Below are 27,503 nucleotides of genomic sequence, written 5' to 3' on the forward strand. Positions count from 1 at the left end.
CAAAACGGGTAACAAGGTCCAAAGCTGGGGAAAAAACACAGAAACACCAGATGAAAGACAAAGACAGGAGAGAAAAAGGTCTTGAGTCTGAAGTAATAGAGTCTGAAAGTGAAAACAGCATGGATGAATATTATCCAGTTCAGCAAAAGGCATCATTTGACAGACTGTTCATTTCTTCATTGGCGTCGGATAGAGACCAAGTACCTTACAGAGCTACTCAAAGCCCTACTCATTTGGAAGTGACAGAAGACTTTACAGAGCATGAAGTGGGGAGTACTGCTTCAACAGCTTCTGATTGTATTGAAGGTCTAGGATTAGAGGGTGGAGACAATCCGTCCAGAAGTACATCAAGAGTAGAGGAAAGTGAGAGAAGGGAACTTCGTCCCAGGAGAGAAGTGAAACCTGTGAAGAAATTAAGCTATGATGAATTGGGGAAATCCACAGATAGGCCCTTAACACTAGCGTATAGGGGTATGGTGGTAACTGTTCAAAATCCTACCAGACAAAGTTCATGTAGCACAGTATGGTGTCATCCTTTAGCCAAATGTGATTTATGTGCTAGTGGGGGTACTGATTACCAACCCAAAGCCTTATTGCATATGTAGGGGATGGGGAAACTCATGGGGACATGAGAACATTAGGAGGGGGAGAGTGTAGCCCAGTTAGGGTTATTTATTATCTCCTACATGCATAATTTCTAATAGGTAAATGTTTCTGACCTTCAAGGGTTAAACTGTCATAAACGTTATGTGGTTATATATTTGTACAGCATTTCACTTGTATTAATGTTATACAGATTACGGTAAAGTTTATGTGAGGGGTACTCTCTCAACATGTGGGTTTGATCAGCATGTATGTTTTTTATTTGTGATTGGACATGGGTTTACTTGCTCCCGCCCATGCGTGGGTATTGACAATTCTGATTGGGAGAGAGAGGAAGAGAGAGAGATGGAGGCAGATCAGAAAGTGATGTCGCACTTTATTTTCTGGTGATTCTGAGAGAAAATATACACAAATAACTGCTGACTAAGTGGTCAAAGAGTATATTTAGCATACAGAAAGTGTTAAAGAACGTTTCTGTAATTCGTTTCATTTGTTATATTTTGACTGAAAAGTTTAAACAGACTTGCATATGTTACTGCTGCTGAGCGCGCTGTAATCTTTTCCTTTTACGTCGAGTAAAATCTACTCGCGGGATCTGAGTTTATTAATCGTTCCGAGGAAGACGACTACAGTATGGAGGAACCAGATAGCGTTCTAAATCCCCTCGTGGTTTAGAATTCCTCTGGCATCGCGGGATTCATAATCATTCAGCGGACAGCTGGTGAGACTGCAGACGTATACGGGAGTGTAATGTGATCGGTGGACAGCGCGCGTGTCGAAACGGGAAGACACAGGTACACTTGTTTGTTTATTTAGCTCTTTAGAGCGAAGAGGCCATTTGTTGGTTTTCACGGCCACACCGTTCTCAAGCAACGACACAGGCCTGCAACAGGTTGGGGTTATTGAAACTAAGAGTGTGTGTGGGCCCACATTACGTATTGTCTAATTTGCTCTGAGTGTATTCTGCATTTTAATTTTGAGATTGTATTATACCGGTAGATTCAAAGGGGATTATATTACTGATTTCTTGCTGATACAAAATTGAATATTGATATTTGAGTATTATATTGGAGTTTTGATTTAAGAGGATCCAAAGGTGATTTTCTGTGAAAGAAATTACACAACAAACATTTGAAAATTTCATTTAATTCTTTTATTTATTTATTTTTACAATATTTCATTCTTTCATCTGTTTTTACTTTAAATAAAGTCACTTGTTAATTGATAAGAACTTACCTTTTTGTGTTTTTATATAACAGCTTCTCAGAAAGATAATCACATAATATCTTCGTTTTAGTAGAGTGATTAGTTGGGGGAAAAGTAAGGAAGTAAATTAGTTAAGTCGAGAGACATATCATTAGAACCCGGTGCTCCGCCCATCAAAGAAGAGGGTAGGGGGCGCTACATGAATATGGTAATAATAATAATACAGTGATAAAAACTGAGGTATTACCATCTGATTTACCACAGTATTATCAGATATAATTTTGAAATTGAAATGTACATTACATCAAAGCCTTTGATATACTTTATTAATGTTATCATAGTTTGGTTTATTTTGATGTAAAAAAAAAATAAAAAAAATACAGACACTTTCACTTTGTCAGGTTGAGATGGGAGAAAACAATGGCATGAATAATTATGAAAAGTTGAAAATAAAATTGTTAAACAATTTTATTTTCAACTTTTTATTAATGTTATCATAGTTTGGTTTATTTTGATGTAAAAAAAAAAAATACAGACACTTTCACTTTGTCAGGTTGAGATGGGAGAAAACAATGGCATGAATAATTATGAAAAGTTGAAAATAAAATTGTTAAACAAGCATTATATTTTCACAATGTAATTTGCAATTATAGCTAGAATTATATTTTTTAACAATGAAAAACAAATTATGAAAATATAGCAAAACATGTTTAGATTTGTAATTATATAAATAATTTTCATTGTGTATTTCATATTAGGGGTGTAAATTCATTTATTGTAATTGACAGGTGTGATGATCAGTGGAGTTGAGTTTTTACCTCCATAGTTTAAGGATGGGCTAAAATATGGAAAGAGTTTCCCAGTGAAAGACTGATCAGTGAAAGAGTAGAGATGAGAGCTGGACTCCACATCATAAAAGGAGACCAGACCCTCCTCATAATCCACAAACACACCGACCCGCTGCGGCTTCACTCTCACACACAGAGAGACAAGAGGATCCTCACAGGCTTTATATTTATTCCCATTCCTCAGAATCACAGTCCATCCATTACTGGGAGTCAGTGTGATCGATCCCTTCCTGTTAATGGATTCTCTGGCCACTCCTAAAGTCCATTCAGTCTTTCCCTTCACCTGCACCTCAAAATAAAATCTCCCTGAGGAGAATCCCTCCTTTCCCAGGACAATTAAATATCTATCAAATCTCTCTGGTTTGTCTGGGAGTTTCTGTCTAATGTCTCCATCTCTCACTTGTTTTCCATCATCAGACAGGATGAGATCAGGATGAGCTGTATCAGGATCCAGAGTCACATCCACTGAGAAAACAGAGAATATATAAATCACAAATTCACAATACAGATATTTAGTGAAGATGTGTGTAATATGTAATCAGTGTTTAATCATACTGTCGGTCATTGATGAAGCTGTGAGTATCTGAATGTAATCTAGTGTAGTGCAGACAGCACACTGTACCTGCATACTGCTGTATCCTCTTCAGTCCTGTAGAGACTAATGACAATAAAACACCATCAGATCTTTGACATGTTTATGTGTGGAATTATAGACAAGATTTAAGGTTATATTTAAAGAATTGTGTGCAACATCATGTTTTATCTGATCAATGTTTCTCTGCTGATATTTAGAGAATCCCTGAACTCCTATTGTGTTTGAGCTCGAAATATTCCTCCTTTTTAGAACATCTTTGTGAATGTTTCGTGAACATTTTATGAAATTTTTATTTTAGATATTGTTATGCCAAATGTTATTCATCTCAGTTTTGGAGTGTATTAGTGTTGTGGTTATTCAGCAAAGACAACACTATAAAAAATAATCTTAGAGAAAGTGAAAATGAAGCCCAGCACTGCGAAGCTGTTTGAACAGGTCAGAAATTTTCCTATAAAAAAGAACAAATCTGACATTAATGATGTCTATCGATTTGATTTTCTTCTGCTAAACTGATTTTATCTGACATATAATCACAACATTTAGATGAAACAGCTGAAAAGACTGAAAATGGCAGAAAATGAATGTTTCTTTCTGTTGTTTCTCATCTAAAAGTGTTCACAGATTCACTAAAGCCTCAAGGTTCTGGTTACAGTGATCAAGCTTCTAGTACAAGATGAATTTACTGCATGTTTTCTGAAATTAGAGATGAATATGACCTGCTCTCTTCAAGAAGAACCGTGATGATAATGAGACATAAATACATGATCACACACTTCTCTTATTTCAGCTTTAACAGACTCATTCTTCATTACTGATATTTAAAGATGATAAATATATGTATATGTACGGTGTGTTTGATATCGCTGTACCAGTTTGCATGAGTTTCTCCTGTAGAGAGTCCTGCAGTTTAGTCAGAGCTCTCCTCAGAGTCTCCAGACTCTCATCAGTCTTCACACTGATCTCAGACCAGTTCCTGGTGTTTCTAGAGCTGCACAGGGATGAGTAAATCTACAGCAGGAGAGAGGAGAAATCCTTCAGCATGGGGAGTGTTATGGTGTCATATACTGCATTATCATTGATCACAGAGATGTTGACTGACCTGTAGGAGGTGGAGGTGATCTTCAGTGTGTGAGAGCTGCTCCAGCTCAGTGTTTCTCATCTTTAGCTCAGTGATCTCCTGCTCCAGCTCTTCAATGAGCTCTTCCTCCTGTTTCTCTGCTGCTTTCTGCTGCTCCTCCATCATCTCCAGCAGTTCAGTCTGACATCTCTCAATGGAGCGGATGAGATCAGTGAAGAGCTCCACACGGGCGGCTTTCTCCTTCTCTGTGTTTCTCTGCTCAACCAGGACAATCAACACATTATTAGTGGCGTTTGTTAAGAGAAGAATCAGTGTTATTATTTCTCATACTTCAGTGTTTTAGCTGGTTTTCAAAATCCCTCATTCTGCCCCGTTTGCACTGAATGATTCCTCAAATCATGTGTGTTGTTGAGGAGAGATGTGTTATTACTTTACTAAGTGATCAGGGAATCACAGACGTGTCGATATTCAGACCAGCAGAGTGACTGTGAGTGTGAAATTGCTTTTATACAACAATTCAATAAACAACGACAGATATTAAAATTAATTTAATTAAATATTTTAAACTCACTTTTATGACTTCTGCTGAGTGTTTGACGTCTTGAATCTTCTTGATTCTGTCCTGGATCTTCTGCTGTGTGTCTTTCTGTGTCTTCATCAGTTGAGTCTATAGACAGAGAACAACACACAATATGTTTTCATAACTGATTCATTTATATTAAAGAACATGTGTTTCCTCATGATAAGAGCCATTTAAAATCAGTTTGTCAGTAACTTCTACCTTCTTCTCTTCACTCTCCTCTTCTAAAGAAACAGTGTTGTGGTTCCTGTGGTCTGTTACAACACACATCAGGCACACGATAGTCTGATCATCTCTACAGAACAGCTCCAGAGGTCTCTCATGTTTCTGACATATATAGTCCTCCAGATTACTCACAGGATTGATCAGTTTGTGTTTCTTTAAACCTGCCACTCTCGAATGAGGCTCCAGGTGAGTTTCACAGTAAGAGCTCTGACACACCAGACACGACTTCAGGGCTTTCAGCTTTCTTTCCTCACAGAAGTCACACAGAACTTCAGCTTTTTTCTCAGGACTTTTCTTTTTACAGTGATCTACGAGCTCTCGGAGTGTGGTGTTAATCTTGAGATCAGGTCTGTGCTTGAATGTTTCTTTACAATATGGACAGTTGCAGGTCTGGCTGTTGTCCCAGCACTTATTCAGACAGGTCTTGCAGAAGTTGTGTCCACATGGAGTGCTGACTGGATCAGTGAACACGTCCAGACATATAGAGCACTGAAGCTCCTCAGTCAGTGGACTGCTGGAGGAAGACATCGCTGGAGAGAGAAATGATGAAGATAAATCACCTTCACTACTAGTCTAAAGTTTGGACACACTTGATACACACACTCAATTTAAGTTTCTTCTTATAATATTAAAATATATCGTGGCGAGCAGGACGAGGCCGGTGGCGTGATTGATGAGCGACACCTGCGCGACGCACCGGGCTCGTATATTTATATAACTATATAAAGCTCTCCATAAAATATATTATATGGCCAAGAGTAATTTTCATCTTAATAATGTTTAATGTAAATGTGATTTTCATCTGCAGTTTAGAAGTTTTGTGTTCAGTCTGTCTGTGGGTAATTTACTTCCTGTTTCTTTAGTCGTTATTTGTGACAAAATGACAGAAACGCCAATCTTTGTATCAAAAACAATCAAATGACATATTTAAATACAATTCAGATACCATTTCAGTGCAGTGAACAACTAAAATAGTTGAGTATTTGACATGCTTAAACCTGGTTCTGTTCAACTTATTCCAGTTTGACATAAACCTACTAAACCAGTTCACTTCCATTAGAAACCTGTTCAGCACAATCTCTCTTATATTTCTATCTCTTACCTGTGAGGATCAGATGTGTCCACAAGACTCTTTGAACGGATCAATAAATATTCTGTTGTTTAAAGAGGTTGATCGTTTCAGGCGTCCATATTGTTGTTGATCAAGTTAGTTTCACTTTCTCTGAATCTCTCTGAACTACAGTGATGTCAGAGCTCCTGTATTCACACATTAACATTTTAAAATTAAGAAGCAGTATTTTTCCGAAGTCTCCAAAAAGTGACTTCTTTTGTTCCTACAGGCCCCATGACACTTTGCGCAGCAGTGACTTCCGTTAACTGGTAACAATCAGTGAACGGCTCGCTCTATGAACGCGCTAATATTTTTTAAACTGGCTACAAATAATTATTCTACTCACCTTTCAACAATCGAACAACAAAAGGAAACATACAAATGTAAAAGCATTAGCTATAATTTTTTTTGTCTCTTGGAAATGCACATTTGACAGTAGCAGTTCTGATACAAATGTACATTTATTTTCATTAACACAGACAGTAGCTAACATCTTTAAAAATATATATATATATATATATATATATATTGTAAAAGCCTAATTTTTAAAGGGTAAAGTTTAAATAGGCTATTCTTACTGAACTCTACTCTTATTCAAATTAACCATTGGTCTTTAATAGCTATCATACATTTAGATCATGATGAGCACAGGTAAAACATGGCACCTCACTACCATGTCCATGGTAAAAACCATATGGTTCATATTGTCACAAGCAGGTTGAAGCAGAGAGGATGCAGGTTCTAATTGCAGCATCTTTATTAAACAAACTCAAATCTCAAGCACAGGATCAAAGGAATATGAACAGAACAACCTATTAAACGCAATGATGACAGACAAGGGGCAGTTGAAACACAAGACTTAAATACACAGAACAGATCAGGGAAACGAGACATAGCTGATTAGAGTAATTAACAAGACAACAGGGGCCTGTACCATGATGGTAGATGAACAAACTCCAGGGGCCTGTTTCAGAAAGGAGGTTAAGTGAAAACTCTTGAGTATGTTAACCCTGAAATGAGGGAAAATCTGAGTTTTCTGTTTCAGAATGGGAGGTATGTTAAACCTGAGAAAGCAGAGTAAGTCAAGCCCGTTTCTGAAAGAGAGGTAACTTATACCATGTTGACTTACTCTGTGAACCTAACCTGGTCGGGAACAGGTTTTCTTTGGTAAACCCAGAGCTTCTTTCAGTCTCCTCCCCTTTTTTAAAGAGGAAGCAGTGTTTAAACACCTCATTCATTCTTTCAGTACCTTTTTATTAATAAAATGTAATCTTTTATTAATAAATAAAAGATTGCTATTTTTTACTGCTGTTTTTTTTTTAATAAGATGAAGTCTATTTAAACATAAAACAAGGATCTGGTCAAATAATAAAGAATAAAATTAATTAAGAATAGTGGACTTAAAGGGTAACTAAACCCTAAACCAACTTTTTTTAGTTAATGATCTGTAAGAATGGGGCTTTATTAGTGCTGTTCATTGATTCGAGTAACTTTTTTTGACATTTGGGTATATACCCCTGGTTTCACAGACAGGGCTTAAGACTAGTCCTAGACTAAAATGTAAGTCTGAGCTGTTTCACTGAAATAAACTTGCACTGACTGATCTTAAAAATATATCAGTGCCTTTTTAGTTTTAAGATGCACATCGGTAATGTTTTTTTCTAAGCATGTTTATAAAAATTACTTAAATGTCCTAATTGATCTATGGTCTAATCCTGGCTTAGTCTAAGCCCTGTCTGTGAAACCGGGCCAAAGTGTTTTAATTCTACAATATATGGTGTAAAAAGGTCTGAGTGCTGCCCTCCTCAGGTTGAATGGTGGCTACTGCAGTTGAATTTTCCTATTGGATGTTTGCGGTACTATGTGACATAAGCAGGTTCCAGCTCACCACATATTCCAATATAGAACGTGCGTGAAAAAAAAAATACATTCACAAAAACCAATTCACATGCGCAAAATAAAAGTATATATTCATAAAATACATTTCACAAATGCAAAACACAATTCATAAATATACAACGGTGCACAAAAACCTTTGAATGTTTAAAATGTACGAGTTTATCCTTGAATGTGAATGTGCAAATCGTCATTCACGTGTGAATCGCCTTGGTTCTCTTTCATCATCTCGTTTCGAGATCCAGCTATGGGAAGGGCATCCGTACCTGACCTCTGCAGAAGCATCCAATTGCACCAAGTCTGGCTAGACAGACAGAAGCGCGCAGCCAATGCCAGGTAAGGCCACACCCCTTACCTAGACATATAACTTCTCCGCGCGCTGCTATTCCTCAGTTGACATTCGCTTCTCGCGATCTCTGCACTGACACAGTTCGGTTGGATTAACGTTACGCTGCTCACTTTCGAGTCTTCAGGAGGACATATCGCCAGATCAGCCTCCGCCAGACGCGAGTGACAGTCGTTTCTTCAGCCTATCCGCTGTGTTTTTTGCATCCGGAGCCGCCCGCGCTCTCGCTGTCCTTCACCTGCTCCTCCTTACATGGCTGCCCGCCACGGATTTTTCCGAGTTCTTCACCGCTGGCCCACCCATGGCTATGTGACCGTCTAACCGCCGCTTCTCCGGGGAACAGCCTATCACGACGAGCCTGCCCGGCCGCGTGTGGTGCTCTCATCGCCGCTAAGGACCCTCTCGTTCTGCGCAGTCTGCTTGGGCTTTACACGCTCAAGAAGCTTAGGAGAACCCGGAGAATTGCGGTCATTGTAATTGCTGTCCATGTAACGTTAGCTTTTACTAAGCCGTGCTCGGCCTTTCTGACTCGGATGGAGGACACGGTGATGATGACGTGCTACCGGGGGACTCCCGGAGCGCCACCTCTCTAAAATATTTAAGCTGACATCAGCCCAATCCGCATTCCCTGAAGAGGACATCTTCGCGGGAAAACCTCACTCTCGTTGACGAACCGGCCGGTTCCGGCGACGGGGATGACGCGGTCCTTTTAACGTTCCCTAGGCTAGCGCTCACGCGGCTTTGCCTCAGTAACGTTACATCCTCCTGGAAGTTTGTGAGCGAGCGGCCGTTCGTCTCATAAGCACAGCTGGAGCGTCCCACTAGACTGTTAACACGGTCTCACGGGCCTTGATGTGTTACGATTGCTACGTGTTGAGGCTTTCAATTTATGCCTTCCTAGGAAGGCGCGGCCCCGAACGCAAGCGGCCTGCCTGTTGTTCGACCGTTGGGAGTATCGAGCCCGCTTTCACGGGCCACGAGCCCTCCGGATTCTCTCCCGGTCCCGGAACCCCTGTCCAAAAGACACAGGGTCTCCCGCGGACGGTCGGTTAATCCCGTCTCGTGGCTGCCCAGCCCGTGTGTTTAGTCGATGCTGTCGTGAGGAAAAGTACATAAGCAGTGGTACCACACCGCACGCACTTGGTTCCCCTCACCCAGTTATTAAAGGCTTCGGCCCCAGTGTTTTCCCAACACAAAACACACATTACTAGACAACACATTTAACAAACGAATCAGATGAATTCGTGCAGATTTATATATATGCCAACATAGAGAGCAAATCTCTCTGATCCCATGCATGTCGCCCTGAGTCTGTCCACCAGAGGGCGCCATTGCCTCACAAATCAACCAGCTGGGCTCACACAGCTCAGTTGCGGCTGCCCAGCCCGTGTTTTTAGTGAACGTTGTGTGTGGAAGGTTTCGGCCCCTGTGTTCCCCAACACAAAACACACACATTACTAAACAACACATTTAACAAACGAATCAAATGAATTCGTGCAGATTTATATATCTGCCAACATAGAGAGCAAATATCTCTGATCCCATGCATGTCGCCCCGAGTCTGTCCACCAGAGGGCGCCATTGCCTCACAAATCAACCAGCTGGGCTCACACAGCTCAGTTGCGGCTGCCCAGCCCGTGTTTTTAGTGGACGTTGTGTGTGGAAGGCTTCGGCCCCTGTGTTCCCCAACACAAAACACATAACTATATAACACGTTAAAACAAACAAATTAAATAAATCTGTTACAGAGAGAGTATCTCTCTCCGCGGATTTTTATTTTTCTGCCTGCACTTGAGACTGCCCAGTTCATGTGTTCAGGAGATGTGTGTTTTCCCCCCACTTAAAAATCAGGGGGCACTTTGTGAGGGAAAGTTTAGCACAGTGGACACCACACTATGTTCCCCTCACTCTGTCAATAAGGCTTTCGGCCCCAGTGTTTGCCCAACACAAAACACACAAAGTTACGAATCAAATGAATACGTTTTGGAAAGAAGACCTCTCTCCGCAGAGAAAACTTCTCACTGCAGAGAGAGGAAATCCTTCCGAACCCCTGCATGTTGCCTCTAGTGTGCCCACTAGATGGTGCATTTGCATCACAAATGATCCAGCTGGGCCCATACAGACCCGCTCCGGCCCGAGCGGGGGCGCTCGCGAGTCACGAAGCGGCTTGGCAAGCCGTTTCAGCGCCCGAGTGGGTTTCGCGTACCGTAACCCAGGGTTACAGGCTGCAGTTTGCAATAAAACCTCCGCATTTTAACGGCGTTCTCTCTTCTCACACAGAAGAAAATACCTCACACATTCTGAAAGAGGAAATTTCCTCCCTCCTAAACAAGGGAGTGATTCAGATGGTGCCACCCAATCTGATAAACCATGGTTTTTATTCCTGGTATTTTCATTATCCAAAAGGCGTGGCGCCCCCCGCCCTATATTGGACCTTCGAGTGTTGAACAAACATTTGAGGAAATACAATTTCAGAATGTGACACAAGGCTCTCTCGCCCGTGCCATAAAGCAGAACGACTGGTTCACATCAGTCGATCTGAAAGATGCTTTCTTTCACATAAGCATCTACCCTCCATACAGGAAATATCTTCGTTTCGCCTACCAAGGCATTTGTTACGAATTCACAGTTCTTCCGTTCGGGCGCAATTTGAGTCCCCGAACTTTCTGTTTGTGTGCGGAGGCGGGCGTGGCGCCCCTGAGACTAGCAGGGCTAAGAATTCGTACTTGCATAGACGATTGGCTCATCATAGCCAAATCAAAGGAGAAGGTGTCGCTGGTCACCGGCCGGGTGATCGCGCACATCACATCCCTCGGGTTCAAGGTGAATGCGAGCAAAAGCAATCTGACTCCCAGTCAGAATGTCTTTTTCCTGGGCTTGGAATTAAACGTCTCTCTCAAGAGCGCGTTCGCTCGCTGATGGACTGTCTGTCTCAGTTCAGAGAAGGGGCGAGAGTACAATATCGCACATGCTTCAGGCTGCAGGGTCTCATGGCTTCATCTATCCAAGTTGTGCCAATGGGTCTCCTGAGAATGAGAGCGTTCACGAAATGGGTTTTGTCACTACATTTCAGCCCGATTTGCGATCTCTGCCGCTCGGTAACAGTGGCGCGCGCCTGCTCGGCGGCCCTGCGCCATTGGGAGAGCGAGAACTTTTACGTACGGGGAACCCCCCTCGGGATGGTTACGATGCGGAAAGTTGTGACGACAGATGCGTCCTTAACAGGCTGGGGAACCACCCAGGAAGGCAGAATGCTGAACGGTCTGTGGCTGAGCAGACTACGTTCAGCGCACATTAACTATTTAGAGCTTTTACCATTTGGAAAGCTCTGAATCATATTCTGCCTCGCCTGCAGGGACATCCCGTTCTAGTACGGTACGATAATACCACGGCAGTGGCTTATATCAACCGTCAGGGCAGCATGTGCTCGTCGAAACTCCACGCTCTAGCTTACAGGTTTTTGATGTGGAGCAGACGGGTTTTTCTGTCATTACGCGTGACTCATGTTCCAGGCTTTCTGAACAGAGGCGCCGGATCTACTATCGAGGGGAAACCCAATCTACGAGGATTGGCGTCTTCACCCGTAGATAGTGACGATGTTATGGATGAGATTTGGACAGGCAGCCGTTGATCTTTTCGCCTTGTGCGAAAACCACCATTGTCCTATGTTCTTCTCGCTAAAGGACATGGACGCGCCCCTCGGGGCAGACGCACTGGCCCACCCATGGCCCAAAGTGCTGCTGTATGCTTTTCCTCCCCTGTGCCTGATAATTCACACTGGCCAGGGTGAGAGAGCAGGGCCTGTCTCTCATTCTGATAGCACCCAGGTGGCCCAAAGCCACCCGTGGCTGGCAGAGATAATCCCTCTGTTATACGCCGAGCCATGGCGCCTCCCCCATCGCACGGACATACTGTCCTAGCCAAAGGGGAGATTTACCACCCCCATCCGGAAAGGGTGGCTCTCTGGGCCTGGCCCGTGAGAGGACAAACCTAAATGCACTGGGGCGCCCGCCGCGTGTAATCGCCACTACTCAGAATGCCAGGGCCGTTTCCATGCGATCCCTATATGGCTGTAAGTGGCAAGTGTTCAGTGGGTGGTGTGATGGGCATGGTCTCACATCTTATCAGTGCTCGGTACCTGACATTTTGGGTTTCATGCAAGACCTCATGGAAAGAGGCAGGTCCTTTTCCACCATTAAGGTCTACCTGGCTGCGATTTCAGCCTGACATGTGGGTTTTGAGGGCTCCACCGTCACACCCTCTAACCTGCAGTTTTATGAAGGGTGCACGCCGCTCTTTGCCGGTCATCAGGAGATGTGTTCCAGAGTGGGACCTCTCCATGATGCTGGAAGCACGGCCTCTGTATCTTTTGAGCCTCTGGGGAGTATTTCCCTTAAGCTGCTGTCCCTCAAGACAGCTTTGCTCTCGGCCGTGGCATCTGCTAAACGGGTCAGTGAGCTACATGCACTCTCGGTTCACCCCTCGTGCCAAATTCTCCCTAAGTGGAGATAGGGTTACCCTTAAGCCTAACCCGGCCGTCATGCCGAAATGCTTCCCTGCGTTCACTTCGGAGCTATCCGCTTTTCACCCTCCACCTTTTTGCCTCCCCGGAGGATCAGAGGCTGAATGCTCTGTGTCCCGTCCGTGCTCTGCAAGCATATATGACCAGGACCAGTGCTTTCCGCAAGAGCTCTTTGTTTCAAGGGCTCCCCCCGCACAAGGGGAGTCCCATTTCAAAGCAATGCCTCTCACATTGGTTTGTGGACGCTATACTATGGCTTATGAAGCAAAGGGAGTGCAGCCCCTAGGGGGCATCAGAGCTCATTCCACAAGGGGCTTAGCCACCTCTTGGGCTTTGTTCAGGGGAGTGCCACTGCAGGACATCTGCTCCGCGGCCAGTTGGGCCTCTCCTCATACCTTTGAGCGTTACTACCGGTTGGATGTCACCAGAACTTCGGTGGCACACTCGGTCCTAGGGGTAGGGTCCTCTTAGCCCTTTCCCACAGCCCCGTTGGGTTAACCAACGAGGAGTGAATAGGCCGGCTGGCCATGTTCATTCCTGTCACCAAGCATTCGCATTCCTTCTTGGGTTTAGCTATGTGCATTGGTGGTGTGGGGGTCATTATCATGTATGTGTCTCATGCATATTTCATGCCCTGCTTGTCCACAGCAGTTTAGTGTGGCGTCACCCTTGCAGGGTCATGTTTGTGGGACGTGTCAGGCACCGCCTCTCTGAGGTGACCGTCCTTCTCTGGCCTTCAGAACCTCACTGTGAGTGTATTGGGCAATCGGGGAGCTGTCCATGTCTCTCCCATAGGTGGATCTCGAAACGAGATGATGAAAGAGAACAATAAGTTACTGTCGTAACCCCGGTTCTCTGAAACATCGAGTGGAGAGATCCACCAGCGTTGCCCCGCTTGCCGCACGAGAAGCGAATATACTTACTGAGGAATAGCAGCGCGCGGAGAAGTTATATGTCTAGGTAAGGGGTGTGGCCTTACCTGGCATTGGCTGCGCGCTTCTGTCTGTCTAGCCAGACTTGGTGCAATTGGATGCTTCTGCAGAGGTCAGGTACGGATGCCCTTCCCATAGGTGGATCTCTCCACTCGATGTTTCAGAGAACCGGGGTTACGACAGTAACCTATTGATTTGTGTGTGTGTGTGTGTGTGTGTTTGAGACTTTCCTGGCAGCGATGAGTCGTACTCTTTAGCCAATCAGATTTAAGCTTATCTATCGACCAATCGGTATCACGTGAGGGCGGGCCTACCTGCATGGGGCAAACATTAGACATGGTAACTTGTTAATAGACCTACAGTGTCGTCTTCTTCTTCTTCTTCTTCTTCTTCTTCTTCTTCATCATCTTCTTCTTCTTCTTCTTCTTCATCATCATCATCATCTTCTTCTTCTTCTTTGTCTTCATCTTCTTCTTCGTCTTCTTCTTCGTCTTCTTCTACTTTGTCTTCATCTTCTTCTTCATCTTCTTCTTCGTCTTCTTCTACTTTGTCTTCTTCTTCTACTTTGTCTTCTTCTTCTTCTTCTTCTTCTTCTCCTCCTCTTTTTAAATTTTTTGTTGGTGTTTTGAAGATCCATAGTGTTGTGTATGAATATGGTAATAATCATACAGTGATATATATTGAGGAATTAACATCTGATTTACTTCAGTATTATCACAGATCATTTTGTAATTGAAATGGTAGAAACAGCTTTGATATACTTTATCAATTTTATCATAGTTTGGTTTATTTTGATGTATATAAAAACAAAAATACAGACACTTTCACTTTGTCAGGTTGAGATGGGAGAAAACAATGGCATGAATAATTATGAAAAGTTGAAAATAAAATTGTTAAACAAGCATTATATTTTCACAATGTAATTTGCAATTATAGCTAGAAATGATAGATTTTAACAATGAAAACCAAATTATGAAAATATAGCAAAACATGTTTAGATTTGTAATTATATAAATAATTTTCATTGTGTATTTCATACTACGGGAGAAAATTCATTTACTGTAATTGACAGGTGTGATGATCCACCAAGGCAGAGCTGGTGCTGGTTCGGAGCCAGAGCCTAGTTTCAAATCGGTTCTTTGTTTTTCCACCGCCAAAGCACCAGCTCCGAACCAGTAAAACTGGTTCTTAAGTAGCACCAAATCATTGCAGGGTCTAGAACGGAGCCAAGAAAGAACCGCTTGCGTCAGAGGCTGGGGGCGGGGTTACCGTGACCAACAAGACGAATAGAAACTTGTGACCACCATTTTTAAATAGCAGCTAGTTGAGCTAATAGCTGCTCGATTATAATATCCGTCTATGTAAGTTACGGCGAGCTGCACGAACGCGTTGGATTCCGATGTATTTTTGCCAACCCATGAGCATCCATAGTATTGCAACGTCCGTTATTGTTGATGGCTTGTTCGAGATGCATCGGAGCGGCAAGGACCGATCGGAGCTGCGGGAGTGTTTGGAGAGCATACGACTCCTTGTGCTTTTAGATCGCTATCGCAGTGCTTTGATGTCATGCGGCGAACGATCTGCGAGAAGCCGATGCATCTCGAACAAGCCTGGCCTGTTTTTGTTTGGCACTTCCGCACTAGCGGTTGCTGGGCAACATGAGACGTATACAGTGACGTAAGATCTGGCTCTGTTGTGGCTCTCTAGCCGGTGGAAAGGCAAACTGGTTCTTAGTAAGCTCGTCAGTCGAACCAACTCTGAACCAGCTCTGGCTCTGGCTCTGAACCAGCACCCGGTTCTTGTTGGTGGAAAAGGGGTAAGAGAGACATCAGGACCAGCACCGGCCCAATATTCATTCTCATTCCTCAGAGCCACAGTCCAGTATCCATTACTGGGGTTCAGTTTGATCTTTCCCTTCCTGTTAATGGATTCTCTGACCACTCCTAAATCCCAGTCAGTCTTTCCCTTCACCTGCACCTCAAAATAAAATCTCCCTGAGGAGAATCCCTCCTTTCCCAGGACACATATATAGTTATCAAATCTCTCTGGTTTGTCTGGGAGTTTCTGTCTAATGTCTCCACATCTCACTTGTTTTCCATCATCAGACAGGATGAGATATGGATGAGCTGTATCAGGATCCAGAGTCACATCCACTGAGAAAACAGAGAATATAAATCACAACTTAATACAGATATTTAGTGCTGATGTTTGTAATATGTAATCAGTGTTTAATCATACTGTCGGTCAGTGATGAAGCTGTGAGTATCTGAATGTAATCTAGTGTAGTGCAGACAGCACACTGTACCTGCATACTGCTGTCTCCTCTTCAGTTCTGTAGAGACTAATGACAATAAAACACCATCAGATCTTTGACATGTTTATGTGTGAATTATAGACAAGATTTAAGGTTATATTTAAAGAATTGTGTGCAACATCATGTTTTATCTGATCAATGTTTCTCTGCTGATATTTAGAGAATCAATATGTTATTTTTGTGGCTAATGTTATTCATCTCAATATTTCATCATACTGTATTTCTGGAGTGCAAACAAGCTAAAAAAGGATTAAAAAAAACGTTCACGATTTTAAAGTTTAAGCTTTAGGCCTGATATAATGAAGGATAAAATGTATACCTCTTAAACCCATAATGCATATGACTCATTCTTCATTACTGATATTAAAGATGATAAATATATGTATCTGTACGGTGTGTTTGATATTGCTGTACCAGTTTGCGTGAGTTTCTCCTGTAGAGAGTCCTGCAGTTTAGTCAGAGCTCTCCTCAGAGTCTCCAGACTCTCATCAGTCTTCACACTGATCTCAGACCAGTTCCTGGTGTTTCTAGAGCTGCACAGGGATGAGTAAATCTACAGCAGGAGAGAGGGGAAATCCTTCAGCATGGGGAGTGTTATGGTGTCATATACTGCATTATCATTGATCAGAGAGATGTTGACTGACCTGTAGGAGGTGGAGGTGATCTTCAGTGTGTGAGAGCTGCTCCAGCTCAGTGTTTCTCATCTTTAGCTCAGTGATCTCCTGCTCCAGCTCTTCAATGAGCTCTTCCTCCTGTTTCTCTGCTGCTTTCTGCTGCTCCTCCATCATCTCCAGCAGTTCAGTATAAAATATCTAAAGCAAGATTCAGTATTACTATTGATCATATTTCAGTGTGTTAGGGAGTTTTTTTCTTTGTTTAATTTGCACCGTTTGGACTGAATAATTCCTCAAATCATGTGCCTTGTAGAGCAGAGTTATGTTGTCACTTTAAGTGATCAGAATAACAACTAATGAAATGACAGCAATCACAATTAGCACTTTTATACAACAGTTCACTAAACAAAAATGTAATATTCATTAACTTACGTTATAGACACAATATTGACAGTTATGCATACTTCATCTATTTTTGCTTCAACAAAAACATTTCCAAACAAAACCACAGAAGAAACAATTGCTGAACATATCTGAGCAACACAAACAGGTGTTTATGCGGTTCTTTCTTTCTTTTAAACAAGTTGGTAGACCAAATGAATTAAAATCAATGTCTCTCTCATAAACAGTCACTTTTTGCCATAATGGTGTATCAATGTAACCTGCAGAAAGAGTGACTGTACAGTCCACAGCACTAATATACAGACTGAAGGCTGGTTTATACTTCTGCATCGGACCTACGCCAGAGCCTCTACGCTGTAGACTACACGTTGGTTTTCATTTATACTTCAGCATCATTGTTGACGCGCAATTACACCTGCAGAGGGAGCATGTGAAACCCGAGGGAGGGGTCCTAGCAGACCAATCACAGCGATTGCGTCCGCGTAGAGTTGACGCGTTGTTACATTTTGGAGAGGTGCGCATCAGGGTACGCTGAAGGGTACGAGCGCTACACACAGCAGACGTATAGCTACGGCGTGAGTTCGACACAGAAGTTTAAATTGGGCTTGACTAACAGACTGTTGAACAAACACAGACAAGAGTGATGCAAACAATGAAAAAAATCCCCCAAAACTAACTGATGAAATAAATATTTAAGAAAACTGAATTACATAATTTAACTTAGGCTACCTTTCTGACTTCTGCTGAGTGTTTGACGCAAGGGCGTAACTTTGGGTCTACCATTGGGGGGGTTAAACTCGCTGCATATTTATTAATTTATTTATTGAATAATTTTCTTGTGTAAAAGGTAATTTGCCGTTCCTGTTTTAGAAATACATTGTGATACTTTTACTGATTTAGGCTACTTAACGTAAATGCAGTTGTTCACTTGACTATTTATGCCATAATGACACAGTGTTTAAGCACTAGCCAGCAGTGGCAGCTTCCAATTAATTGATTTTTTGTGTGTTCAATATCTTATAAAAAAAAAACAAAAAAAAAAAAAAAAAACTTAAAGATTAATCAATTGCATCACTGTATTGGCACCTACATGCAGCAAATGTATTATGCACAATTCAACTCTCAATATTACAATATAGGGTGGCACACTGGAGTGCAGCTTGCACCTTTATTCTGAACAGATTTCACATATTGGTGGGCATCACCAAAACTCACCATCCACTAACAAAATCTTTAAGTTTATCTGTTAAAATGTATTTTATTAACATCACATTTTAAAAACTTAACATCAAATAACAGCATTAAAAACTTTCAAAGAGAGAAAATGAAAGTGCAATTATATTATCACTTTGCATGAAATAAGACTCAAAAGTAGATAAAAAAAAAATTGTGTTTGCATTTAGCCTCTGATAACATCAAATTCAGAAACTGGGAAAGTGTGGACTACTTGTGCTTTGATTCATTTTGTCACTTTGCAAACTGCAAAAAGAACAAAAAAATTATAAAAAATAAAAATAATGATAATAATCTCAAATTGAGCCGGAGGTGGTAAATTCCTAATAATTTACGTATTTTTGTTTTTAGGTATTTTAAGATAACTTACCTAAAATACGTTGCGCATACAACTAACGCGATCGTTATAAAGGTGTTTAAACAACAAAACACATCCACTTGCACATATTTGACAATCGGAATATCAGATATATCCTGCTATAGCTAACAAATTTGTGAAATTTTGAATAAAAAGAAATAAAAGCAGATCATCAGTCATTCATTCAGCGCTATTGTGGCTGCGGTGTGACAAGCAATGAATGACGCGTCTCCATGGGAACCATAAAGTGATAGCCTAGCTACTACTTTTAAACTTACGTGTAAAAAGGTTCAGCAAGGCTTACATTTAAATGTGTCTTTGTTTTGTTTTGAGTGTATGGTCAATAAATAAAGGAATTAAAAAGATGGGCACAAAACCTGTTTGTCGCGCCCCATTTGTCATGTCTCTATTCCCCCCCAGCAGTGGGCCGCGCACGCGCCCGCGCCTCACACTTTGAGAAACGCACCTCCGTTTGGTCAGGATTTTTCCTCTTTTTGGCTGGTGTCGACCATAGACTGTAAAAAATGGTGTCGACCAACAATGAAAAATCGTTGTCTGGCTGCCTTTCAGTGTCCTTTTTCATCTTTCCATCCGTTAGCATGCACCGTCAGCTTTCTCCAACCATTCATCCCAGCGACTGCGCAATATAGTGAACAAACTTGGTAGAGAAAGCGGGTTGGGTAATACCAAGTAGTCGGCGGTGCGGTGGGCGGGAAGTACATTACAGATTATTTAAAATATGATACTATCTTTCTTGCTGGCAAATGAAATAAAGAAAACGAACAAAAGTATTCATTCGGAATATTTCATATTTATTTTAATATGGGGGGGGGGGGGGGGGTTATATTAGCTGGATCAGATTTTTGGGGGGGTCATAACCCCCGTAACCCCCGTGCAAATTACGCGCATGGTTTGACGTCTTGAATCTTCTTGATTCTGTCCTGGATCATCTGCTGTGTGTCTTTCTGTGTCTTCATCAGTTGAGTCTATAGACAGAGAACAACACACAATATGTTTTCATAACTGATTCATTTATATCAAAGAACATGTGTTTCCTCATGATAAGAGACATTTAAAATCAGTTTGTCATTAACTTTTACCTTCTTCTCTTCACTCTCCTCTTCTAAAGAAACAGTGTTGTGGTTCTTGTGATCTCCTTCAGTGCAGAACAGACACACGATAGTCTGATCATCTCTACAGAACAGCTCCAGAGGTCTCTCATGTTTCTGACATATATAGTCCTCCAGATTACTCACAGGATTCATCAGTTTGTGTTTCTTTAAACCTGCCACTCTCGAATGAGGCTCCAGGTGAGTTTCACAGTAAGAGATCTGACACACCAGACACGACTTCAGGGCTTTCAGCTTTCTTTCCTCACAGACGTCACACAGAACTTCAGCTTTTTTCAGAACTTCAGCTTTTTTCTCAGGACTTTTCTTTTTATAGTGATCTACAACTTCTCGGAGTGTGGTGTTAATCATGAGATCAGGTCTGTGCTTGAATGTTTCTTTACAATATGGGCAGTTGCAGGTCTGGCTGTTGTCCCAGCACTTATTCAGACAGGTCTTGCAGAAGTTGTGTCCACATGGAGTGCTGACTGGATCAGTGAACACGTCCAGACATATAGAGCACTGAAGCTCCTCAGTCAGTGGACCGCTGGAGGAAGACATCCCTGGAGAGAGAAATGATGAAGATAAATCACCTGCATTAGTTTAAAGTCAAAATCTTATTGAGAGAATGTTAATAATGTGCAGAGTTTAATTCTAAACAATGCAAGGCTATTTTCAAGATAAAATATGAGATAGATTTGAGTGGGTTACTGACTCACATGGAGGAGGAATATCCATACTCCCTCTCCTTTCTCGTTTTTTTGTTGATGGTGGGAAAGATTCTGCCATTGTTCTTCACCTCTTCATGCCTTTTCAAGGCAAAAGAAAATAACAACAACAACAACAGAATAATCTTAAATAGGAAATGTTGTTTACATTAAAGGACAAGTACAGATAACCCCCCAGATAACCTCAGTGTTTTTCCACCGCGGAAAGAGGTAAATAAAACAGCTCGAGAACAATGATGTTACATTTAGCCTACCTCAAAATGAGCTACATGGGAGAAGTTTTTATATGAGCACTATATTACATATTTATTATATTTTTGTGACGATACAGAGACGGATGCAAATGCAAGTAAAACGGTTTATTGGAGCTTCGTAGAAGATAACAACAGGTCAGAGGACAAAACACTCAGGTGACAAATTACGCAGGGACTTCGACGGGCAACCCGGTGATGGCGTGCGGTGATCGGCGTGCGCAGGAATCCAGGGAACAACAATCCAAACGAAGATGAAGCACAACGAAGATAATCCACACGAGGAAGGTGAGAGAAGCACACTGGAACAGGACACAACATCGGGGAAGCCACAACAATCTGACAACATGAGACAGTGATCACTGAACATATAAAGGGAAAGGGAATTGATTACTGCTGGCGCTAATAATCAGCTTGAGATTGGATAACCACACCCACACACACACACACACACACACACACACATACACACACACAAGAGGGAGACAGTAGATTCATGAACCGTGACAGTACAGGAAAAATACGTGGCTGGAAACCTAAACTACATTCAAACGGAGAGAGGCCAGTAGATGACACTGGAAACGAATTATGGGTGTACTCCACCATTGAGATTTGCTGACTCCAGGAGGAAGGATTCCTAGAAACCAAACATCGCAACACTCTTTCCAAATCTTGGTTGGCTCTCTCGGTTTGGCCATTGCTTTGGGGATGAAACCCTGAAGACAGACTGACACTCGCTCCCAGTAACTCACAAAATTCTTGCCAAAATTTGGATACAAATTGGGGACCCATGTCAGAAACCATGTCCATCGGGAGGCCATGTAAGCGAAAGACGTGATCTACGACAGTAACCGCTGTCTCCTTGGCAGAGGGTAATTTAGGTAAGGGAATGAAATGAGCCGCCTTCGAGAACCGGTCCACAACGGTCAAAACAACCGTCTTGCCCTGGGAGGGCGGGAGGGCTGTAATAAAATCTAGCGCAATGTGGGATCAGGGTCTCGAAGGGCAGACAGCGGTTGGAGTAACCCATCTGGGGGTCGATTGGAAGTCTTACCAGTGGCACAAACCGAGCAAGTCAAGATTAATGGAACAATGCCCCCACTGAATGACGTCGGACCGATATCCCTCCGGCACAAATAATCGATTCGGTGGCCAAACCGGGGCGGAGGCGTTACCCCTTCTAAGGCCGTTTTGACCTTCGATTCGACCTCCCATGTGTGTGTGGAGACAAATAGGGTCTCGGGTAAAATGCACTCGGGAGTGGACGGGCGTTCGGACAGGTCAAAAATACGAGATAAAGAATCGGGTTTAATGTTCTTGGAACCCAGGCGGTACGAAAAGTTAAAACGTCCGAAAAAAGCCCACCGAGCCTGCCTGGAGTTGAGTCTTTTGGCGGTTCTGATATATTCTAGATTCTTGTGATCGGTCCAAACGATAAAAGGTACCCCCGACCCTTCTAACCAATGACGCCATTCTTCCAATGCTAACTTGACTGCCAACAACTCTCTGTTACGAATGTCATAGTTACGTTCGGCAGGTGATAAACGATGGGACAAAAACGAACAAGGATGCATCTTGTCATCTGTGGGAACGTTGGGAAAGCACTGCACCTACCCCCACCTCTGACGTATCAACCTCCACCACGAACTGACGTGAAGGATCAGGGGCAATGAGGATGGGAGCCGAAATAAAGCGGTTCTTGAGTTTGGCGAATACAGCCTCGGCTGTATCGGACCACCTGAACGTCGTTCTGGGGGAGGTCAAGGCAGTCAGAGGCGCGGCTAGTTGGCTGAAGTTGCGAATAAAACACATGTAAAAATTGGCGAATCCCAGAAACCTCTGTAGGGCCTTACAGGAATCTGGACTTGGCCAATCTACCACAGCCTTAACCTTGTCAGGATCCATACGAACTCCCTCAGATGAGACGATGTAACCTAGGAACGGAATAGACTGTGCATTAAAAACGCATTTCTCCGCCTTGACAAAAAGCCCATTCTCTAGCAACCTCTGAAGCACTCGTCTGACGTGCTGAACGTGTTCCTGGAGAGAAGACGAAAAAATCAATATGTCATCCAGGTAGACATAAATTAACTGATCAACCATATCTCTCAGCACGCCATTGACGAGTGCCTGGAAAACCGCTGGGGAGTTGGACAGCCCAAAAGGCATGACCAAATGTTCAAAATGCCCCCTGGGGGTGTTATACGCGGTTTTCCATTCATCCCCCTTCCTTATGCGAACCAAATGATAGGCATTACATAAATCCAATTTTATGAACACGGATGCTCCCTGTAACCTCTCAAAAGCTGAAGACATCAACGGCAAAGGATAAGTATTCTTTACCGTGATGTCGTTCAACCTTCGGTAATCAATGCAAGGTCGCAGAGAACCATCCTTCTTCCCCACAAAAAAGAAGCCCAGCCCATGCAGGAACATGTCCATGTGGAACTGGATGGAATATTCCGACACCGAGCCATCTCCTTGGCAAAGGTCTGCGAGTAGTCTGGCCATCTCCCTACCCGCCACCGCACAATCGAAGACCCTTCTCATCTCCTCAGGGAGTGCCTGGAATGAGGCGCAGCATGGATCCTGGTTCTCCCACACAGCCGTTCCCCAAAGAGTCGTTTTACCCGACAGCAATGTGAGTACAAATGCTACCTTCGACTGTTCACGGTTGAAAGTCTGTGGCTGCAACAAAAAATACATGGAGAATCTAGTGAGAAAGGCTCTACAGTAGTCAGGTTCACCTGAATAACGCTCTGGTGTCGGTAGTCGTGGCTCTGGCTGGTAATCCGGCTCTGGTGGATGGGTTGAACGGGCGGTGTGGGTGGCGCAGCGGGAGCCCTTAGATGTTGAAGTTGTTGGGTGAGCTCGGACACCTGCGCCACAAGTGCTTGTACCGCCCGACCTGTGTTAGAGATGCTCTCCTCTTGCTGATCCATTCTTGTGATACTGTGTGAAATGAATTCACTCAAACCGGTTGAACTCGCTGCATCCATGATGTGGTCAGATCGTTCTGTGATGATACAGAGACTTTTAATTGAGTAAACTTAATAAATTTCTTATGCGTGTTAAATATTAATAATATTAATTTTATTTAAGTAATATTTGTGGTTCTTGAAACAGATTAGTTTAATTATCCATTCTCAAATATTGTGATGGAAATTTCACAAATATATTAGCTAAGTGTATTTTAAATAAATAATTGGTTAGTCAAATACTAAATTATTTTAGTGAAAAACTTCAAACTTAAATATAACTGTAAATTTTAGACAAAATTAATTGTTGGAGTTTTAGTCAATTATTTCGGTATGTTCAACTCAAACTATCAAGTAAATGATATTCAGAGATTTTATTAAGTTTATAAAGTTAATTATTACTGTGATATTTACTGAGCCACTTAATTATTTTTTAGAGTGATAAGCATGAGAATCACTTCGACATTTAGGAAAGTTTTATGTTTGTAGGTTAAGAATAGAACTGTTGTATACCATAGTACTGTGATAAAGTTTATAGAAATTGTCACAGATGAAAATGAAATCTGGTGATGCAGGATTTAAAATGAAAACTAGTGATATGTGAAATATGCAAATGTATCTTGTAGAATACACTCTAATAAATAATTTTGTAATTAAAATGTGTGCTTGTGTGTGTAGTTTAAATGTTGTGTTTCATCTATGGCTGATTATACAGTATACAGTAACCATGATTGACTGCAGGCATAGGGCTTGACTTAGGACAAGATAAGAGCAAGAGCATGAGTGAAGTACAGCCTTACACTGATTGGTAAACTGCACTGTGTTTTATACACGTCCATGCTGGACATTCATATTAAATGAGCATTATATTCCTGTGTTTTTACATCATGAAAATCTATATGGCTTTAGTTGTATAGGACATATATGACATAATATGATTAAAAATACATTAATATTATGCAATTTATATATGTGGTTTTTGCAGCATATATGTCCCTTACAATATTCTGTTGGAACATATAAGAATCACAGGTGTTTTTAGCAAACCTTTTCCATATGAGTGGACTGGGGCTAAAAAACAGCCCTGGGCTTTCTCCCAAATAGGCCCATCATCCTGCCATTCGCCCCTAGCCGTGCACGACCGACACTATAGCCAGGATGTCCTGATACTATGCCACAATACTGTAGCATATCAGACAAGCAAGTAACATCTCAAAACCAATGATGATAATTGGGGTTGTGTTTATTAATGCAGCCTCAGCCTTCAAATAAAAACAAAAAAAATGTACAATGCCATTACATCTGCATTGAAACTATAATACAAATAATGAAATGTCACTGGCCAGAAACCCCCAAATTACACAAACTTGTAATTATAAAACATGTAGTTACTATATACCAGGGGTCTCCAACCTTTTTGTGCGAGGGCTATACCTCAAGGGATGAAATAATCTAGAAGGGCAACTTATTTGTTATACTCAAAAATATTTATTATACATAACATGGTGGTGCTTTTTACTTTACCTTTACTTTTAACTTTTTTTTTTTACTTTTCATCATCATATGCGAAATAATAAAATATATTGATATTCTGGTTCAGACAAAAAGTCAACAATTCCAGAAAAATTATGAAAATATATATTGATTTTTTTATTCTCTATAAACGTAAGCCTATTGTATATTATCAAAACAGTAGCACAAATATTTAGTATTATAAATGCAAAATAGATAAACTGCCGTAACTTCTAAACAAAAACATTACTGCATTACATTTAATAGCTTCATGACTATATATAAAAGCATTTTTAATATGAATATATACAGGCACATTTCTGCCAAAAAAAGTTTGTTTTGCTACAGTTTTACTACAGTAAAGTTGTGGAGTGAAATGTTTTCTAACTGGTTTGTTCTTGGAACAATGTTTCGCCTGTTTTTTGCGCTGTTTCATCTGTCTTTTAACTAACTTAAATCACATAGTCATCTGTGGATTTATAATAGAGATAGAGAATTCTGCGCTGAATTGAAATGCTTCTCAGTGGATCGCGCATCTCTATGTAATAATGTTCGCGTGATCGAGATTGGCCCTGCTTGCTTTGGCCGTGCACAGATCAAACAAGTTTCGTTTCGCTTTTTTTTGAGCGTTTCCCATTTGATGTTTCTCATACGCAACGCAAATGACAGCGTATAATCAAAGAGAGTTGGGTAATTCAGTGGCAACAGTGCAAATGTTTAGTTGCACCGGCACGCCTGGAGCCCCGATTTACAGCGGATCGCTACTGGCACGGCGGGCAACTCACAGGCTCCACGCGGGATACCAGGTGCCCGCGGCCACCACGTTGGAGACCACTGCTATATAGCCGACTATAACTTATAACTATTCAAATATAATGTAAGCAAATTTAAAAGTGCAATAGCTAGGTAAGCCTTATAAAACTAACGTTCTGTCAGTGGCTAGGCCGACTCTTCTTCCTCAGTTGTTGTTTTTTAGCATAGGTATATCGTAGCATCGTATCAGTGCCCCTGCTGTTGGCTGTTCACTGTTCATATTGCTTTATTAGACTTTTTCTTCTGGACTTTTCCAGAACGCACAGATTGTCAGTCCGTCCCTGCCCTTTACATTTCCTTTCTCATATGGTGATATGAAATAATCAAAATGACAAATAAATCACACGTGTAGCCCCGCCGCGATCTGCAGACTGCAGCCAGGTCCTTCTCCAAAGGTTTGTCAGTGTCTGTGTAAGGGTCATATCCTATTTCTTACGGCTTTATGTCGTGTGACTAAAATTAAAGAAAGCCCAAACTTGGCTTGACAAGCAATCAAATGACATATTTAAATACAATTCTGATAGCTTCCATTTCAGTGCAGTGAACAACTAAAATAGTTGAGTGAGTTTTTGACATGATTAAACCCTCGGGCCAGTTGCATAAAACTATTATGTTAAGACTGTCTAAAGAATTAGCAGTAATCGCTCTTACTTTACACCAATCTACGTTTTTATGTAGCCTACTGACTTTAAAAAGTTATGAACAGTCTTAAAGAAAAAAAAAATTAACTTTGATTAACTAAGGACTATAAGGACTAGGTTTATGCAAACGGCGCCTGGTTCTGTTCAACTTATTCCAGTTCGACATAAACGTACTAAACCAGTTCACTTCCATTAGAAACCTGTTCAGCACAATCTCTCTTATATTTCTACCTGTGAGGATCAGATGTGTCCACAAGACTCTTTGAACGCATCAATAAATATTCTGTATTTAAAGAGGTTGATCGTTTCAGGAGTCCATATTGTTGTTGATCAAGTTAGTTTCACTTTCTCTGAATCTCTCTGAACTACAGTGATGTCAGAGAGTGATGTCAGAGCTCCTCCTACATGTATTTCATGTGTTGTCTAACGGTATCCATCGATGGGAAAATGTTTTTGTTGGGTACTGTATATGCCTCACATATTAAAAAAATATAATGTTGATTTGTTCTCTGATATTGAAAATGAGATTAACAAAGTAAGAGAAAGATTTCATGATCTTGAAATGATTCTAGGTGGGGACTTTAATATTGTCCCAGTCCCAGATGTTA

The 27,503-nt window shown here is 41.7% G+C and overlaps 1 protein-coding gene across 1 annotated transcript; it reads right to left on the reverse strand.

The window, feature by feature from the left end:
• Positions 1-1,772: 1,772 nt before the first annotated feature.
• On the reverse strand, positions 1,773-27,247 carry LOC308696847 (uncharacterized protein). The gene is made up of 14 exons (XM_081375750.1): positions 27,127-27,247; positions 20,692-23,967; positions 19,964-20,535; positions 19,781-19,849; positions 16,901-17,068; positions 16,671-16,809; positions 16,248-16,283; positions 15,784-16,095; positions 5,112-5,665; positions 4,902-4,997; positions 4,352-4,585; positions 4,122-4,260; positions 3,280-3,315; positions 1,773-3,122 (listed from the first exon to the last, which is right to left on the reverse strand). The coding sequence occupies exons 2-14, from the start codon at positions 20,759-20,761 to the stop codon at positions 2,578-2,580; spliced, it is 2,970 nt and encodes a 989-aa protein (XP_081231876.1). The 5' UTR covers positions 20,762-23,967; positions 27,127-27,247; the 3' UTR covers positions 1,773-2,577.
• Positions 27,248-27,503: the final 256 nt, after the last annotated feature.

This window comes from Scardinius erythrophthalmus (genome assembly GCF_964197995.2).
Source record: "Scardinius erythrophthalmus genome assembly, chromosome: 10".
Lineage (NCBI taxonomy): Eukaryota > Metazoa > Chordata > Actinopteri > Cypriniformes > Leuciscidae > Scardinius > Scardinius erythrophthalmus.

Coding starts and splice junctions, on each gene's coding strand:
- LOC308696847 (XM_081375750.1), bottom strand. CDS start 20,761: ATGGCAGAATCTTTCCCACCATCAACAAAAAAACGAGAAAGGAGAGGG. Junction 4,586..4,901: donor ACTCAGCAGAAGTCATAAAA/GTGAGTTTAAAA, acceptor CTGGTTGAGCAG/AGAAACACAGAGAAGGAGAA. Junction 3,316..4,121: donor GGAGAAACTCATGCAAACTG/GTACAGCGATAT, acceptor TATTGTCATTAG/TCTCTACAGGACTGAAGAGG.